This window comes from Scyliorhinus torazame, chromosome 24 (assembly GCF_047496885.1).
Source record: "Scyliorhinus torazame isolate Kashiwa2021f chromosome 24, sScyTor2.1, whole genome shotgun sequence".
Classification (NCBI taxonomy): domain Eukaryota; kingdom Metazoa; phylum Chordata; class Chondrichthyes; order Carcharhiniformes; family Scyliorhinidae; genus Scyliorhinus; species Scyliorhinus torazame.
The window spans coordinates 12,944,150-12,963,181 of record NC_092730.1 but is presented as its reverse complement, the minus strand read 5'-3'; the positions used below and the strand labels follow the sequence as shown (position 1 = coordinate 12,963,181).

Sequence of the window (19,032 nt, the reverse complement as noted above, 5' to 3'; positions counted from 1 at the left end):
TCCTCGCTTGCTGTCAACTCATTTACCAAAAGCCCTGCATGGTGAGTAGCTGCCTAACGCCTACATATGTCAGCACTTCCATAATTACCTGCACATTGAGAAATAGAACTGTGTATTGATGGAACATGGCATTCGACTTTTTCTTGTCCCCTATTCAGGGATAAGGGATGCCCATTACTGGCACGAGCGGTACATAACAGATAATGGATTCCCAAACCATCAGCCTCCTGCTCCCTGTGTGAAAGGAGCACCCCAAATCCTGAGAATGGAGGAGGTTGAGGGTCCCGTGGGTGGAAAATTGGCAAGTGGGATGCTTTGGGTTCTATCCTGTTCCTCTTTCTCCTGTCATTTAACCATATTGCCAACCACCTCGTGAAACCTTCACTTACTCTAAACGTAGTGTGAGGTGCACTAACCTTCAAATGGATGATCTAGCCCTTTTTGGGGCATGATCAATCATAATTTATTACTCCCGTCTGTTGTGGGCTATCTTATCCTAAAAAGTAAAATCTTTGAGGCGGGGAGTGGGTTGGAGCTCCCTGAAAGGGGATGCCATCTCATGGTTTCCTCTTCCCTCTCCCTAAAAAAAACAACCATAATTTATTTCAACCTGAATCCACTTTGTGGCCCAATCTTAAACCAGAAAATCACATTAGACATCGACAGGACTGCTGCTTCAAGCTCCACGCAAACCCATGCTAAATATCTATATATATATTTTTTGGAAGTTTAAAAACTTCCAATTAAGGGACAATTTAGCGTGGCCAATCCACCTACCCTGCACATCTTCTGGTTGGGGGGTGAGACCCACGCAGACACGGTGAGAATGTGCAAACTCTACACGGACAGTGACCCGGGGCCGGGATACGAACCCGGGTCGTTGGTGCCGTGAGGCAGCAGTGCTAAGCCCATGCTAAGTATTAGTGCTGAGACCTATCAAATTCTATTGCGACATATCTGTCCCGACTAGCTTGTTGAATTGAATTTGATTTATTGTCACGTGTACCGAGATACAGTGAAAAGTATTGTACACACGTACAGTGCAGACAGATCGTTCCATACATGAAAAAGCATAGGACATGCATAAATACTTTCCTCTTGAATATGAGATAAGACTTGAAGAAGATGAGTTAGATGACCAGTCTTGTCATGCAGCCTTCACTCATTCTGTGATGCTATTCTGCACAAAGACAGCTCCCCCTGACGGACCAGCGCTTCAAACCTTTCCGTTGGGAGGTGCCGTAAACATTTACAGACTGTTGTGCTCTAAAAGGGCACAGTTATTAATGCTGCTAGCAATAATGGAGAGAAAAGCTTCCGAAAGACGTTTACATTGTCTTGACACAGGTTGACATACATATGCGGTTACGAATACGAGAGGGGAGGTTTACAGTCTGAATTTAAACACTTCAGCATCACGTATTCGGTTTCAAAGAAATCATGGACAGTCGTGCCCATAATCAATTCAACGTTGTGCCGCATTGTAAGCCTGAAATATCTTTGAATATACCAGGAGTAAAGGAAAATCATTCAGTCGGGCATTTGCAACAAAAGGTTTTTTTTTTAAGGATTGAAGCACTACCCTCACAATGCCGAGGACCCGGGTTCGATCCCGGCCCCGGGTCACTGTCCGTGTGGCGTTTGCACATTCTCCCCGTGTCTGCGTGGGTCTCACCCCTACGACCCAAAAAGATGTTAGGTGGATTGGCCACGCTAAATTGCCGCTTGGGAAAAAATAGAATTGGACAGTCTAAATTTATTTTTAAAAAGGAAATGGAGCACTGCCTTTTTAGCATGGAGCCTGCAAATTAAGGAAAAAACATACACTTATTGGCACTTCAGTTCACTAGATTTTGCATTAAAATGACAGCTCCTTCGTAACACGACCGTTTATTCAGGAAAGAGTCAAGAGCTTAATATACATACCAGTTTGTTTTTTGATCATAGGGTCACATCTTGGCTGTGATGGATGGTGTGCTAAACCTCCGTCAGATGAGAGAGGCAATTTGGCATTCAGACTGGGTACCGCAGATTTTGACATTGATGGCCGAGGAGATCAGAAATTCTCAGGCTCGAGGGAAAAAAACCACACACACACACCGGGTTGCACCCAAATCAACCCATGGACCCTGCCAAAAGGAAATTGCCAATCCAAACACAGACCAGAAAGCGGGGGGGGGGGGAACAATCAATCCACGCAATACACTGACATACATTGCAGTCACAATGTTAAACAAGCTTTTTTTCCTCATCTGCTGCCGCACTCTCGAACAATCCTCTGTTTCTAAGCAGCGTTTCCATGGAGACTACAAGTACGTGCGAATCAGAGATGTGTTTGCTTCCGCGCCATCGTCCTGATGTTTTTCTAGATAGGCTCGTCCAGATTGATGATATGCCCATGGACAGATGTTTACTCATTGAATCATAGAATTTACAGCGCAGAAGGAGGCCCTTCAGCCCATCGAGTCTGTACCGGCCCTTGGAAAGAGCACCCTACCCAAGCCCACATCTCCACCGTATCCCAGTAACCCCACCTAACTCATTGGACACGAAGGGCAATTTAGCATGGCCAATCCACCTAACCGGCACATCTTTGGACTGCAGGAGGAAACCGGAGCACCCGGAGGAAACCCACGCAGACACGGGGGAGAACGTGCAGTCTCCACACAGACAGTGACCCAAGCCGGGAATCGAACCTGGGACCCTGGAGCTACGAAAGAACTGGGCTAGCCACTATGCTACCGTGCTGCCCGTGTGACTAATCCAATTGGATGTCCGTGTCATTATCATTTGGGGCCCTCTGTCAAAAGAAATAATGTTTAGCCCGACCTGTGACTCTGCACAAGCTATTTGTTCATTAATGTTCTGGGTCTATACGTGTCTCAGCTTTCTGTCTTAACCCGTGTACCCATGTTTTGTCATTCCTTCATGGGATGTGAGCGTCACTGGCATGGCCAGGGTGGGAGGAGAGGCGAGCTAAGGGTATTCATAATAATCTTTATTATTGTCACAATTAAGCTTACATTAACACTGCAATGAGGTTACTGTGAAAAGCTCCTCGTCGCCACACTCCGGCGCCTGTTCGGGTACACAGAGGGAGAATTCAGAATGTCCAATTCACCTAACAAGCACGTTTTTCGGGACCTGTGGGAGGAAACCGGAGCACCTGGAGGAAACCCACGCAGACAGGGGAGGAGAACGTGCAGATTCCGCACAGACAGTGACCCAAGCCGGAAATCGAACCCGGATCCCTGACGCTGCGAAGCAACAGTGCTAATCACTGCTACCGTGCCGCCCATATTTTGAACTTGATGATCAGCCATGATCATGATGAATGGCAGAGCAGGGCCGAATGGCCTCCTCCTGCTATATTTCCACGTATGTTCCTATGTGTTTGTTGCCCATCCCTAATTGCCCCTGAGAAGGTGGTGTTGAGCCGCCATCTTGAACCACTGAAGTGCGCTTGTCGCGGACAAAGACACGTAAATCTGAACAAGGTGAGCTTAAGGTTTGGTATCTGTGTACTGTTTATTCAAAGACCATCTACCATTCCGTATGAGATTTGGGAACAGGACAATCCGCAAATACTGTGTTGCTGGAAGCTTCCATGTGCCTCTGAGACAGCACTCAGAACTTGGTCAAGAAAGCTCGGCCAAACTGCTCACTATTACCAAGGCACAATTATGACACAGAGGAGGCAAGACTCCAACAGTTCCACTGATCTGTACACTTCAGAGGTTATCCGGGGATTTTCACTGGTCCGGTATGTTTTCCTCCACTCCATGAGATACGTTCTTGGCTCATCGCTTGCCGATGCTTCGCCCTGAGCTGTTTTTCTTGGCAGTGGTGGGTTTGCCGTTGTTCCCTACCCTCAGGGGAGCAGGGCAAGGAGGAAGGTCACAAGGCTACCTCAGCCAGAATGGGAAACCCAACCCACACTCTCCAGGCATTCTAGTGAACCACATGGCAGCCAACGCCCCGCCTCCCCACCCCCGCCTCAGTTTTCTCCTCGTCTTTGGGCAAAATTACAGCACGATTCGCAGCAACAGACTAATGTCAATTTGGGTTTTGTAATGTGGCTAATCAATGGAGGGAATAAATGCTGAGAAACTTTGGGCGAGATTCTCTGGCCTCCCCGCCACGTGTTTCTCGACGGGCGGGAGGCAGCCCCGCCATTGGCCGGATCTTCTGCTCCACCTCTGTCAATGGGATTTCCCATTGAATCCACCCCACGCTGCCGGGAATCCCTATTGTGGGGGTGTGCCACCGGCAGCACCGGAAGATCCAGCCGGCGTGAACAGCCAGAAGCTCTGGCCCTTTAAGTATATTTTGGGTAACAAATTGGAGATGTGCTTGCAATTGCCGAAGTCTTGAGCTCCCAGTGGTAGTCTAGGTCGGGGTTTGATGGGAGACTGGAAGCAGTCTAGTTGACTGTTTCTTACTGCTTACTAAACGGGCATTGAAAGCATCCACCTGTAAAAACATTTTGAAATTGTTTGTGGCGCAAAGGATTGATCTGGACAAATGCGAATGTACAGCAAAAGTCTCCCAAGCAAAAGTGAGACAACTTTAAAAGGAATGTTTATGGACGGATTTTGCTGCTGATGAACAGTTTTCTGTACTAGGAATCTACTGCAGAATGCCGTCAACGTGAAAAATGTTTCCAGGCAGCGCTCTGATGGAGGGGGCTTATGGTCATTTACAACAATTACCTAAACGACAGGGTTTGATAACAAACCTGGAGCCTGTTTTGATCACATGCTATATTTTTGTTCTGCACGTGGGACCTTCGGAAAAGAAAGTTGGTGCCTGCAACCTTTGATTATTCAAAACGGTTCAGAAATACTTGAACCCCAGGGCAGCACGGTGGCGCAGTGGTTAGCACTGCTGCATCACGGCGCTGAGGTCCCGGGTTCGATCCCGGCCCCAGGTCACTGTCCGTGTAGAGTCTGCACATTCTCCCTGTGTTTGCGTGGGTTGCGCCCCCACAACCCAAAAAGATCTGCAGGGTAGGTGGATTGGCCACCCTGAATTGCCCGTTAATTGGAAAAAATGAATTGGTGCTCTAAATTTATTTTTAAAAATAAATAATTAAACCCTGAGAATATCCTTATTTACCAAATGAAATGTAAAATGGTTGTCAGAGGTTGGAGGTAAGGTACCAAGAAGAGAAAGAGATCAAGGGTGGCCTATCTCTTAACAGGGAATAGTGAAGCTGACAGCTGGCCCGAGTGCCAGATTTTGAGGGAATGCAACCTATATGGGTGAACATCATCAGCATTCAATAAGATTATAAGCACTACACTATCAAAATGTACTAAAACCTGAAGATGAGGAACCACAAAAGTTTCAATGTCCTCTGATAGCCTGCCGATTAATACACTTGTGCAAAATCCCCTTGAGTGGGGTGGCGCAGTGGTTCGCACTGCTGCATCAAGGGCCGAGGACCTGGATTTGATCCCGGCTCTGGGTAACTGTCCGTGTGGAGTTTGCACATTCCCCCCCGTGTCTGCGTGGGCCTCACCCCCACAACCCAAAGATGTGCAGGGTAAGTGGATTGGCCGCGCTAAATTGCCCCTTAATTGGAAAAAATACTTGGATGCTCTAAAAAAAAAAATTTTTTTAATCCCCTTGTGTTATTTCACCCCAATTGTTAGTGCCTTTAAATGTTTGAGCATTCAGTCACACCAACTGATAAACCAGAGCAAATTAAAGCCCTAATGAATTATAAACAATCTTAAAATCCCCTAATGAAATACGTCAAGCGCAGCATAAAGCAGCCCGTCCCCACGCAATACAAGACAATAGGAATTCAGTCTATCTTCTTATTCCCTTGTTTGCTCGCTTACTTACCTCTCTCTCTCTCTCTCTCTCTCTCTCCCCCCTCTCTTGCTGACAGAAGGATTTTGTCACCGCCGGGATCCTGTAGAGACCTCAGTCAGAAGCAGTGGCTCGGCTATCGGGTTGCAGCACTCTCCTCCAGCTCGCCAGCTTCGGAGATGAGTTCCTCCGCAGCGGGGTTGAAATCCGTGGATTATGAGATCTTCGGGGAAGTGCAGGGTTGGTACATTGCAGGACAGGGTTTTCTCCTCTCCTGCAAATTCTGTTTGATTTTAATTCCGTCTCATTTTAATTCTCTGGCGGCTTGGCCGGTGGGGGGGTGCTGAAAATAGCACGTCAAAACTGACTTGAGCTGCAAAAAGCCGGCTGCCATCAAAGGCAGCAAAAGCTAAGTAACAATTCAGAAAATTAAACTGCTTTGTGAATCTCTTACTTCTCACTGAGAGTGTCCGATGATGACTTCTATTGATAAAATTTGACGATTTATGTGTGGGAATAAAAGTGCCATAGTCCCTTGCATTTCAAAGGTTACTTTTGTGATTATGCCTCACTGTGATATTTGCGTTCACTGCATGGCGTGTTTCATCATTGATCGTTTATTGTACAGGAAAAGAAATTGCCCTGAATGATTATAAATGATCCCTGAGGTAACCTGATGGCCTTGCGGATAGAGGCCCTTTCATAGCACCAAACCATGGAAGAAGGTTCGATAATAAGCGAAATTGGAATCTGAAACAATCTTGAGGGTTTTTGCATTGAGACAATACATGCAATTCTCCCCGTGCTTGCGTGGGTTGCGCCCCCACAACCCAAAAAGATCTGCAGGGTAGGTGGATTGGCCACGCTAAATTGCCCCCAATTGGAAAAAATGAATTAGGTACACTAAATTTATTTTTAAAAATAAATAATTAAACCCCGAAAACACCCTTATTTGCCAAATGAAATGTAAAGAAGTTGTCAGAAGTTGGAGGTAAGGTACCAAGAAGAGAAAGAGATCAAGGGTGACCTATCCCTTAGCAGGGAATAGTGAAGCTGACAGCTGGCCCGAGTGCCAGATTTTGAGGGAATGCAGCTCATATGGGTGAACATCATCAGCATTCAATAAGATTAAAGGCACTACAGTATCAAAATGTACTAAGACCTGGAGATGAGGAACCACAAAAGGTTCAATGTCCTCTGCTAGCCTGCCGATTAATGCACTTGTGCAAAATCCCCTTGTGTGCGGTGGCACAGTGGTTAGCACTGCTGCCTCACGGGCCGACGACCCGTGTTCGATCCCGACTCTTGGTCACTGTCCGTGTGGAGTTTGCACATTCTCCCCGTGTCTGCATGGGTCTCACCCCCACACCCCAAAGATGTGTAGGTTAGGTGGATTGGCCACGCTAAATTGCCCCTTAATTTAAGCTAAGTAACAATTCAGAAAATTAAACTGCTTTGTGATATTTGCGTTCACTGCATGGCATGTTCCATCATTAATCGTTTATTGTACAGGAAAACAAATTGCCCTGAATGATTATAAATGATCCCTAAGATAACCTGATGGCCTTGTGGATAGAGGCCCTTTCATAGCACCAAACCACGGAAGAAGATTCGATAATAAGCGAAATTCTGCGGATGCTGGAATCTGAAACAATCTGAGAGTTTTTGCATTGAGACAATACATGCATGGGGATATAATGAAATGGGGTTAAGGTGGAGGAGAAGGGTCACAGGTTAAAGTTGTTGAACTCTATGTTGAGCCCTGAGGGCTGTAACATGCCTGATCGGAGGACCAGGTTCTGCTCCTGCAGCTTGCGTTGGGCTTCACTGCAGCAGGCCAAGGACGTGCTCGGGAGCAAGGTGCTGGGTCAAAATGGCAAGCAACGGGTAGGTTGTGGTCATGCTTGTGGGTCGAGCAAAGGTGTTCCGCAGAGCGAATAGTCACCCCGTCTGCGTTTACTTCCAGCCTATGGATTCGGGATGTAAGGTGGGGAAGCAATCGAGGGGCGACAATTGGCCATGACCTCCATGGATTCAAGGGCGGTAGAATCATCCACTGTTGAGCGGGCATGGTGGCGCAGTGATTAGCACTGCTGCCTCAAGGCGCCGAGGACCCACGTTAGATCCCAGCCCAGGGTCACTGTCTGTGTGGAGTTTGCACGTTCTCCCCGTGTCTGCGTGGGCCTCGCCCCCACACCCCAAAGATGTGCAGGGTAGGCGGATTGGCCACGCTAAATTGCCCCTTAATTGGAAAAAAATAATTGGATGCTCTAGATTACGGGGAAGAGAATCTGAGTGAGCGGGGAAATTAGTGTCGTTGCTGTGTGTAGTAACATCGGGGTTGGCTTTTGTGGCTGGTATGCCCAATAAAATCAACTAGCGCAGCGGTTCTGTTGCATTGCTTTCTGCTTTTTCTTAACTTATTGTTTTTATTTTTTTTCTCACAGCGGACAGAAACAAAAATATTAACATGGCGGAAGTGTTAGGATTGTCCGTCACACTAATCTTCAGTGCTGTTGACAGAAATATAAAAGAAACAAGGGGCCGGGTGTTTCTCGGCGGCGAACCGAATCTCGCCGCTGCTCCAATGGAATTTCCCATTGAAGACACGCGGGCGGGGGTGCTCGCCGCCGGCGGGATGAAGAGTCCCGACGGCTGGAGAATTCCGGCCAGTGTTACCAAGGCACTTCCAATTAAGAGAATCGAAGTTACGCATACGGACAGGGGGCTGGGTTCTCCGGCCCCTCAGCTGAGTGGTTCTTGGCCGCGTGCCATTCGCTGGCGGCGGGATTCTCCACTGCCGCGGCTTGCCAGTGGGAGTTCCCATTGAAGACCGTGGCGGGGGTGCACTGCCAAAGGGAATCACAACGGCCGGAGAATACCGACCAAGGGTTGAGATAGCAGGTAAAATGAATTTGATGATGATAGCTGGTCTGTATAAAAGTTGCTCCCTTACATAGAGTCCAGTGAAAAATTACTGGAGGAACTATGAGGAAATAAGGGGGAGCAAATGGGCGCGATTCAACGGAAAAATTGAAAAGTCCTGTTTTGGGCGCATTTGACGGGTGTTTAGCAACAGCAGCATTGGTGATATCGTGGCCTGCATTCAATGGCACTCGTTGCCAAAAGTGAGCCCCCCACGAGATTCTCAACATCACTGGCTGCCTCGCCGTCTGATTCACCCGACTCGCGCCTCAGCAGCTCGCCGCTAACAAGGAGGAGCTGCCTCCAAGCGCTCCCTCACCACTCACTCTCAGTCAACGCACAAGCGTGGCGACGCATAGACCTGGGGATGGCGACCTGGCCAGGCTTCCCTATGCTGTGGGTGAGAAGCGGGCCACCCTGATCTCCTGAAGGGGTACGGAGGACCAGCAGCAGGGTCAGCAATGCTTGGCAGCGGCTGTCGGTGGGGGCAGCGTGACCAGGAGGACCGCCGTCCAACGTAGGAAGAAGACAAAAACGGGTGGCATGGTGGCGCAGTGGTTGGCACTGCTGCCTCACGGCACTAAGGACCCAGGTTTGATCCTGGCCCCGGGTCACTGTCCGTGTGGAGATTTCTCCCCGTGTTTGTGGGGTTCAGCGCCACAACCCAAAGATGTGCAGGGTAGGTGGATTGGCCACACTAACTTGCCCCTTAATTGGAAAAAAAATTGGGCACTCTAAATTTATTTTAACAAAGGAAGAAGACAAACTAAGGAAGGCAGCATGGTAGCATAGCGGTTAGCACAGTTGCTTCACATCTCCTGTTAGACGTTTTAGTTGCTGTGATATGAAGAGTCTAAAGTTCTGTTCCTTTTTTACAAACACACATTTATTTCATTCCAACAGCCTTAGCACAAAACTCTAACCATACATCACCTGACGGAGGCCACCTGAAGCCCTTTACATATCAGTGTCAATTAATGGATACTTAACATAAATGAGACAACTAATTGCAATGTCTCTTAACCCATTACTTAACATCTCCAGGGTGTCAGGTTTGATTCCCCACTGGGTCACTGTCTATGCGGAGTCTGCACGTTCTCCCCGTGTCTGTGTGGGTTTCCACCGGGTGCTCCGGTTTCCTCCCACAACCCAAAGACGTGCAGGTTAGGTAGATTGGCCATGATAAAATTGCTCTTAGCAGCCAAAAAGGTTAGGAGGTGTTATTGGGTTATGGGGATAGTGTGGAAGTGTCCCACAGCCCAAAGACGTGCAGGTTAGGTAGATTGGCCATGATAAAATTGCTCTTAGCAGCCAAAAAGGTTAGGAGGTGTTATTGGGTTATGGGGATAGTGTGGAAGTGAGGGCATAAGTGGGTCAGTGCAGACTCGATGGGCCAAATGACCTCCTTCTGCACTGTATGTTCTATCTCCAATGAGGAGCAAGGGTAAGTTACCACCTCTTTTTTGGCATCAGTTACACCTGCCGCCCCTCAAATTCCCAAACCCACCCCCTCCACCGATTCACTGGCTGACACCTTGCACCCTCCCCACATCCAATCTCCGTGCTTGTTCCTCAGGCACCCCCCAGCACAACCGCTTCATGTCCAGGTGCGATGCCCACAAATGCCATCTGCTATAGACCCTCCCGATCCATCAAGCGTGCGGCTCGCAATGTCCTCTCTTTGTCCATGCAGGAGAAGATAGCCCATAATAAATGGGAAAGGGCCAAGTCATGGGGCGGAGTGCCAGAGATTCGAGTCTCAGTCCCATATGAGGAACGGGCCCTGGATATCGTGGGGTTGCCCGTGGAGAGAGCAGTCACCAACAGTGAGGTTGGCCTGCGCCGTAGAGATGTGGACCCAATGCCCTTTCACCCAGGTGACCTGTCTCAGGTGAGGAGTTAATGTCAGACAAAATGATCCTTCCCTCTCACTGACCACATGTCCATTGTCTTGCAGGATCCCCATCTGATGAGGCTGGGCCATCCGGAATCATTCCCCCCGCCACCCAGGAGGCCACCTCGGATGAGAACTGCGAGGAAGGAGACCACCTCTGAGACGTCACAGCTATCACCTGCACCTTGGTGGATGACATTAGTGGAGAGGCTTCTGGGGCACAATCTGGTGAGCACCACACAGTTGCTGATACACATCAGGTGAAGGCAGGAACAGCCAAGGGAGTTGGAGGTCTGCTGGATCCCAGGCAGATGCCAAGCCTCTGGACAAGGTTCTCCCAGAGCCGAGGCCGGTGATAGGCCGTGAGATTCAGGAGGGGGTGTCAGTGACATTCCAGCGACTGCAAAGCTGATTGGAGAGTCCCAAAGGCTGGGGGCACAGCCAATGGTGCCCACAATGGGTGGCGCCGAGGCCAAAGCTGCTGGGTAGAGACCGCAGTGGAAACCTGGAGCACAATGTACACGTCTTGAGTGGTGGTGTCCAAGTCATGACTCAGTCTGTGACGACCATGGCTGAGGGCCTTGACATCATGTCCCAGTGGTCAGTTTGCCCATTTGGATCAATCCGCCTCTCTTATTTGAAGAAGATCAATTTGTTTGTAGTAATGCCTTTGAAAAGTAATTTATTCAGAAGAGGCTGTTTGGATGTCAGAAAATTCTTCGCAGATTGGGACTGAGAGGGTGCAAGGACGTCACAGGCAGAAACCATTTAACCATTTAAGAAACAGTTTGGGTGTTGTGGATGAGGGAGCTGTAGGGACGTTTTCTGTGGAATAGTTAATGGTAGAACCCGCAAGAGTATTGACAGTCAGAGAGATCTAGGTGTGCAGGTCCACAGGTCACTGAAAGGGGCAACACAGGTGGAGAAGGTAGTCAAGAAGGCATACGGCATGCTTGCCTTCATTGGCCGGGGCATTGAGTATAAGAATTGGCAAGTCATTTTGCAGCTGTATAGAACCATAGTTAGGCCACACTTGGAGTATAGTGTTCAATTCTGGTCGCCACACTCCCAGAAGGATGTGGAGGCTTTTGAGAGGGTGCAGAAGAGATTTACCAGGATGTTGCCTGGTATGGAGGGCATTAGCTATGAGGAGCGGTTGAATAAACTCGGTTTGTTCTCACTGGAATGACGGAGGTTGAGGAGTGACCTGATAGAGGTCGACAAAATTATGAGGGGCATAGACAGAGTGGATAGTCAGAGGCTTTTCCCCAGGGTAGAGGGGTCAGTTACTAGGGGGCATAGGTTTAAGATGCAAGGGGCAAGGTTTAGAGTAGATGTATGAGGCAAGTTTTTTTACACAGAGGGTAGTGGGTGCCTGGAACTCACTGCCGGAGGAGGTGGTGGAAGCAGGGATGATAGTGACATTTAAGGGGCATCTTGACAAATATATGAATAGGATGGGAATAGAGGGATACGGACCCAGGAAGTGTAGAAGATTTTAGTTTAGTCGGGCAGCATGGTCGGCACAGGCCTGGAGGGCCGAAGGGCCTGTTCCTGTGCTGTACTTTTCTTTGTTCTTTGTCTTTGTTCTTTGAGTGGCCTCTCATATTTGATAATGTGTTCATTCATTTCAATTGTTTTCAATTGGTCAGGGGTCTGGATAATCAAGGGGGGAGTTGATGGAAGAGTGGGAATGTCACTGGACTAGTAATCCAGTGGACCAGGTTAATTATTTTGTTCTGGGATGCCGGCATCGCTGCTTGACCAGCATTTGTTGCCCATCCCTAATTGCCGTGGAACTGAGTGGCTTGCTAGGCTGTTGGTCACATGTAGGCCAGACCAGGTGAGGAGGGCAGATTCCCTTCCCCAAAAGGACATTAGTGAACCGGATGGGTTTCTACGACAGTCGATGATATTTTCGTGGTCACCATCACGGAGACTGGCTGTACATCCCAGATTTTTAAAAATATATATTTTTATTAAAGTATTTGCAAATTTTTATAACCATAACAAAAACAAAAAACATTAACATGGTAAAATAAACATTTTGCCACCCGACCCAATCTTCACACACCACAACCATCTAGCATCCAGGAGAACCCCAACATAGTCCCTCTTAAGGCAAACTTTATCTTCTCAAGACTGAGAAACCCAGTCATGTCACTAACCCAGGTCTCGACACTCGGGGGCTTCGAGTCCCTCGACATTAAAAGGATCCGTCTCTGGGCTACCAGGTAGGCAAAGGCCAGGACATCGACCTCTTTCACTCCATGAACTCCCGGATCTTCTGACACTCCAAAGATCCTTATCTCTGGACTCGGCACCACCCGCGTACCTAGCACCCCGGACATTGCCTTTGCAAATCCCTGCCAAAACCCTCTGAGCTTTGGTCATGCCCAGAACATGTGGACATGGTTTGCTGAGCTTCCCACGCACCTCACACATCTATCTTCTACCCAAAAAAACTTGCTCTTCCTCGCCGCCGTCATATGTGCCCGGTGGACCACCTTAAATTGTATTAGGCTAAGCCTGGCACATGAAGAGGGGGAATTAACCCTGCTTAGGGCATCTGCCAACAGAACTGCCTCTAACTCCCCACATAGCTTGTCCTCCCACTTGCCCTTAAGCTCCTCCACCGGGGTTTCCTCCGCCTCCAACAGCTCCTGGTAGATATCCAACATTTTCCCCTCCCCCACGCCCCCGTGGCGGCAGCAGCGGAAAGGCCGGCACCAGCTTTCACATTCCAGATTTATTAACTGAATTTAAACCCCACCTGCTGCCGCGATGGGATCTGAATGAAGCCAGGTCGCCAGAACAATAATGTCCTCTCGGGAAGGAAATCTGCCATCCTTAACTGGTCCGGCCTACGTGTGACTCCAGGCCCACCGCGATGCTTTTCATTCTTAACGTTGCCACTTGGTGTTGCGTGTTTCCACCGTGGATCTCCCTCCCTTAGTTCTGATGAGGAGCCGAAGGACTCGAAACGTTATCTCTGAATCTCTCCTAATTGGCGCTGGCAGTCCTGCTGAGGGTTTCCGCCCTCTTCCGTTCTTGCCCCAGCAATGCGGTGGAGTCTTGACCACCCTCTGAAATGGCCGAGCAAACCACTCCTGTCAGGGGCAATTAAGGATGGGCAACAAATGTTGGCCGTGCCCGACGACGCCCACATCCCATGAACGAGTAAATTGGGGGAAAGAGGTACGCGGTGTGTCTCAGCGTGAAAGGGCTCCAGTAATGTCGCTGATTCTGCGCACTGTCCAATTTTTTAACGTTGGCCCCTTGTGATTGGGATCCAATGCATTGGATATTCACATTTGAACCTGTAGGTGGTGCTGTACGTCTGAAATGGAGACTGGCAATACTGTATAGATACATAGAAGATAGGAGCAGGAGGAGGCCTTTTGACCCTTCGAGCCTGCTCCGCCATTCATCACGATCATGGCTGATCATCCAACTCAATAGCCTAATCCTGCTTTCTCCCCATAGCCTTTGATCCCATTCTCCCCAAGTGCTGCATCCAGCCGCCTTTTGAATATATTCAAAGTTTTAGCATCAACTACTTCTGTGGTAATGAATTCCACAGGCTCACCACTTTCTGTATGAAGAAATGTCTCCTTATCTCTGTCCGAAATGGTTTCCCCTGAATCCTCAGCCTGTGACCCCTGGTTCTGGACACACCCACCATTGGTAACATCTTCCCTGCATCTACCCTGTCTAGTCCTGGTAGAATTATATAAGTCTCTATGAGATTCCCCCCTCATTCTTCTGAACTCCAGCGAGAACAATCCCAACCTAGTCAATCTCTCCAAGGGCGGAATTGCCTATCTCTGCTCCTAATTCCTATGTTCAAGTAACCCAGGTAAAGCAGGCCACTTAGTAATCGCTGAACTTAAACCTTGGCAATGGACAGCACAGACAGTGACTCAGCGGGGAATCGAACCTGGGACCCTGGCGTTATGAAGCCACAGTGCTATCCATTTGTGCTACCCGAGCAGATCATTTCCCCTTGTCGTCAAGGTGCAGTCAGATCCATAGCATCTAACTATGGGTGGCGTGGCAACACAGTGGTGTACACTGCTGTCTGAAACAAAAACAGGCAATGCCGGGAAATCTCAGCGGGTCCTGACAGCATCTGAGGCGAGAGAAACGGCGCTAACGTCTCGCGTCTGGATGACTCTTCGTCAGAGCTGCAGGGAACTGGGAATAGGATGAGATTTGTACTTTGTTAGGGGGATAGAGAAGCGAGGCTGGATAGATGGCCAGCGACAAGTTGAGGCTGGGGAGAGATGTTTTTTAAAATAAATTTCGAGTACTTAATTAATTTTTTCCAATTATGGGGCAATTTCATGTGGCTAATCCACCTAACCTGCACATCTTTGGGTTGTGGGGGCGAAACCCACGCAGACACGGGGAGAATGTGCAAACTCCACACGGACAGTGACCCAGAGCCGGGATCGAACCTGGGACCGCAGCGCCGTGAGGCAGCAATGCTAACCCACTGCACCACCACGCTGCCAAGGCTGGGGAGAGATTAACATAGATTTAACTGAAGGCTAGAGAGAGATGCTACCTGCTTAATGAACGCCTTTGGAGCTGCAGTGTTCCTTTATCATGTTAATGCCTTGTTCATTACTTTGTGATGGTTTAGAGAAATAGGTGATGGCTATTAATTGTCTTGGAGGACGTATAAATAAGGGATCGTCCGACCCAGCTGTCTGTCCCTCTACCGCGGCAATCTACCGTGGCTATGTTCGTCGCCAGACGGTCCTGGAGAGGAAGCACGTGGTATCCATCGGCACGCTTCTGGCCTTTCACACCCGCTCGGCTGCACAGGGTCTGGGGTGCAACATCACCCCTGGGAAGGACATTTTAATTCAATTAAGTTTCCTTCTGATGTTTTATATTAATCACACCGGGGCTGCCACACTTCTTGATTTTTGTTTATTGATTTTTTTTTTCTCTTTTCAAAAGAGAATATGAATCGGGGATGGTTGGGATACTTTGTTGGATGGGAGGAGAGCTGCGAGGCTGAACAATAAACCCTCCCAGTAAAGAAAAGCTCTGGGTCATGGTTTCTGTTTCATCAACCTCAGTGGACCCTATTGACATACTTCTGGAAGGAGCTCCTTCAGCCCTTCCTCTGACCAGTGGCAATTGGTGCTATTTGCACTGCTGAGAGATCTACCCCAACTGAGCTCCGTCCGCCGTTCCTTTCTATAGCATCCCGATTGCACACCTCGGATCCGCAGCACTGTGAGACATTTCTGAAAGGTGCAATATGACACTCCATAAATTCTTTGAACAAGAGCGTGATTTATTACAGCGATAGATTCAGCAGCAGTGCCTACAGTTTTGTTAAAGGGGAACAAGTGTAGGAGATAAATATCCATTTACTATTACTGCCATCAATTAAAAAATAAGGTCGGGTGGCAGCATGGTGGCGCAGTGGGTTAACCCTGCAGCCTCACGGCCCCGAGCTCCCAGGTTCGATCCCGGCTCTGGGTCACTGTCCATGTGGAGTTTGCACATTCTCCCCATGTTTGCGTGGGTTTCACCCCCACAACCCAAAGATGTGCACGTTAGGTGGATTGGCCATGCTAAATTGCCCCTTAATTGGAAAAAATTAATTGGGTACACTAAATTTATTTTTAAAAAATAAGGTCAGGCTGCATGGTGGCGCAGTGGTTAGCACTGCTGCCCACGGTGCCGGGGGTCCGGGTTCAATCCCGTGTCTGCCTGGGTCTCACCCCCACAACCCACAGATGTGCAAGGTAGGTGAATTGGCCACGCTAAATTGCTCCTTAATTGGAAAAATTAAGAAAAAAATAAGGTAAGTATATAATAAGGTAACAATATATTTTTATATGTCGAGCAAATCTGCGATTTGCTGATGCTGTGCATGTAGGTTAAGAGGCGGTAGATTTAGAGCTGAGTTGAGGAGGAACTACTTGCAGAGAGTGGTGAATTTGTGAAACTCGCTGCCCCATATTACGGTGGAACCTGAATCATTAAATGCTTTCAAGAAGGAGATAGATATACTTCTGATTGTAAAGAAAACAGTTAAAGGGATTTGGGGAACAAGCAGGGAGATGGATTTGAGACCAGGAAGAGATCTGCCATGACCTGATTGGATGGCAGAGCAGGCTTCAAGTGCGGAATTGCCTACTTCTGCTCCTAATTCCTATGTTCCTCTACTCAAATTAACATTAAGGTTTTCTACGTCAGTCGTACACTCTATATTTGGGCAACCATGTCCAAATATGGAGCATATGACATACATAGAAAGTCAAAAGCAGCATATTCCTGTCCCAATGCCCACAGCATCATTGATGCACTCTGAGGGAAATCTGGGGCGGGATTCTCCGACCCCCCACAAGGCTGGAGAATCGCTGGGGTGCGGCGTGAATCCCGCCCCTGCCAGCTGCCGAATTCTCCGGTGCGGGCGTTTTGGCAGGGGCGGGGATCGCGCCGCACCGGTCGGCGGCCATTGGCAGCGACCCCCCCCCCCCGGCGATTCTCCGGCCCGCAATGGGCCGAGTGGCCACCCGTTTTAGGCCGGTCCTGCCAGCATAAATTAGACCAGGTACTTAGCGGCAGGAGCTGGCTCTGCGGGGGATCTGGCCCCGGGGGGTGCCCCCACGGTGGCCTGGTCCGGGGTTGGGATCCAACAATCCGCGGGTGGGCCTGTGCCGTGGGGGCACTCTTTCCCTCCGCAGCGGCTGCTGTGGACCTCCGCCATGGCTGGTGCGGAGACGAACCCCCCTGCGCATGCGCTAACTCGCACCGGTCGGCTGAGGCCCTTCGGCGCCGGTTGGTTTGGCGCCAAGCCCTTTGACGCCAGCTGCACAGTGCCAACCCCGCCGGCGCCGGAGTGGATTCCACACCTTCCGGGCAGCCCGACGCCAGAGTGGTTCACGCCACTCCTTGGCGCCGGGACCGCCCACCCCGCCGGGTAGGGGAGAATCCCGCCCCTGATTTTCATTGGACAAAGCCACAGGATCACCGGTGTGTTAAAGAAATCTTTTGTTACCCATTGCTGACCCTTTGTCTGTCCTTTCCTGACGAACCTCTGTCACAACCTGAGTCTCTTCTAACTAGAGTGGAAAAATACCATAGTGAGGATGCATTGAAGGGAAAAGTGGATTAGCATGTGAGGGAGAAAAGAATAGACGGATATGATGATTGGGTGAGATTAAATTGAGAGCTGCTCATTGGAGCATACACGCCAGTATAAAGCAGATGGACTGCATGGCCTGTTTCTCTGCTGTAATTCTACTGGAACGAGCAGTCATCGTGTGGAGCTATCAGTTAGATAGCAACATCTTGTTTTTCGCTCCAACTCCATGAGTTTTACTTTTTTCTAAATTTAGAGCACCCAATTATTTATTTCCAATTAAGGGGCAATTTAGCGTGGCCAATCCACCTACCCTGGGTTGTGGGGGCGAGACCCACACAGTTAAGGGGAGAATGTGCAAACTCCACGCGCTGCTGGGATCGAACCTGGGTCCTCAGCGGCATGAGGCAGCAGTGCTAACCACTGCATCACCGTGCCGCCCTACCATGAGTTTAACTCGAAGCTTTTTTTACCTTTTAGTTTCCTTTATCCTTCAAAGGAATGTGTGCGTCGCTGGCGAGGCCTGCTTTGGTTGCCCATCCCTAATTGCTCTTGAACTGAATGATTGGGCTATGCCAGGCCACTTCAGAGCGCAGTTAAGAATCAGCCACATTGTGGTGGGTCGGGAACCACATGTGAGCCAGACCGGGTAAGGACAGCAGATTTCCTCACCCAAAGGGCATTTCTTTTTAAAGGTGGGGAATACGCCATTCGACGAATGTTGTCATGGTCACCATTACTGAGTCTAGCTTTATGTTCCAGATTTTATTCATTGAATTTAAATTTAACCAGCTGCCATAGGGGGATTTGAACCCACTAACCTATTGCCTATTAACGCAGCAGAGGCATTAATGCACATAGACTAAACTGGTCCATCCATGCATCTGTTAAAGTGGCGGAGAAAAGAGGGGCGGAATTCTCCGACCCCCCACTGCCCCGACGCCGGGACGCAATTCTCCGCAATGTGGAGAATCGGCACCGGCATGGTCGGCGCCGGTCGGGGTATGTGCCGACTCTCCGGCCAGGGCCGGCGCGCCGATTCTCCGGGCCGGATGGGCCGAGCGGCCGTCAACAAAAAGCCGAGTCCCGCCGCCGTTCCAACATCCTCTGAGCCGGCGGGACCTCAGCTTTGAAGGGTCCGGGTGCGGCCTGTGGGGGGGGGGGGGGGGGTCTGACCCGGGGGGGGTGGGGGCCTCCGTAGTGGCCTGGCCCGGCCTCTCTGCCGCCCCGGCCTCCTTTCCTCCGCGCCGGCTCCTGCAACCCTGCGCCATTTGGCGTC

At 49.5% G+C, this 19,032-nt stretch overlaps 2 protein-coding genes across 6 annotated transcripts in view; one reads left to right on the top strand and one right to left on the bottom strand.

Moving 5' to 3' along the window:
* The window catches only part of LOC140399894 (type 2 DNA topoisomerase 6 subunit B-like), a 58,062-nt gene extending 55,811 nt beyond the window's left edge, over positions 1–2,251 (bottom strand). For all 5 annotated transcript variants that reach the window (XR_011937912.1, XR_011937911.1, XR_011937913.1 and 2 more), the window contains exon 1: positions 1,927–2,251. The gene's annotated coding sequence lies outside the window, so the exon portion shown is untranslated. The remainder of the gene's footprint in view (positions 1–1,926) is intronic.
* Positions 2,252–5,887: 3,636 nt separating this feature from the next.
* The window catches only part of LOC140400093 (acylphosphatase-2-like), a 55,379-nt gene continuing 42,234 nt past the window's right edge, over positions 5,888–19,032 (top strand). The window contains exon 1 of the mRNA XM_072489567.1: positions 5,888–6,060. Within this exon, the coding sequence (XP_072345668.1) occupies positions 6,000–6,060 (61 nt within the window). The 5' untranslated portion in view covers positions 5,888–5,999. The remainder of the gene's footprint in view (positions 6,061–19,032) is intronic.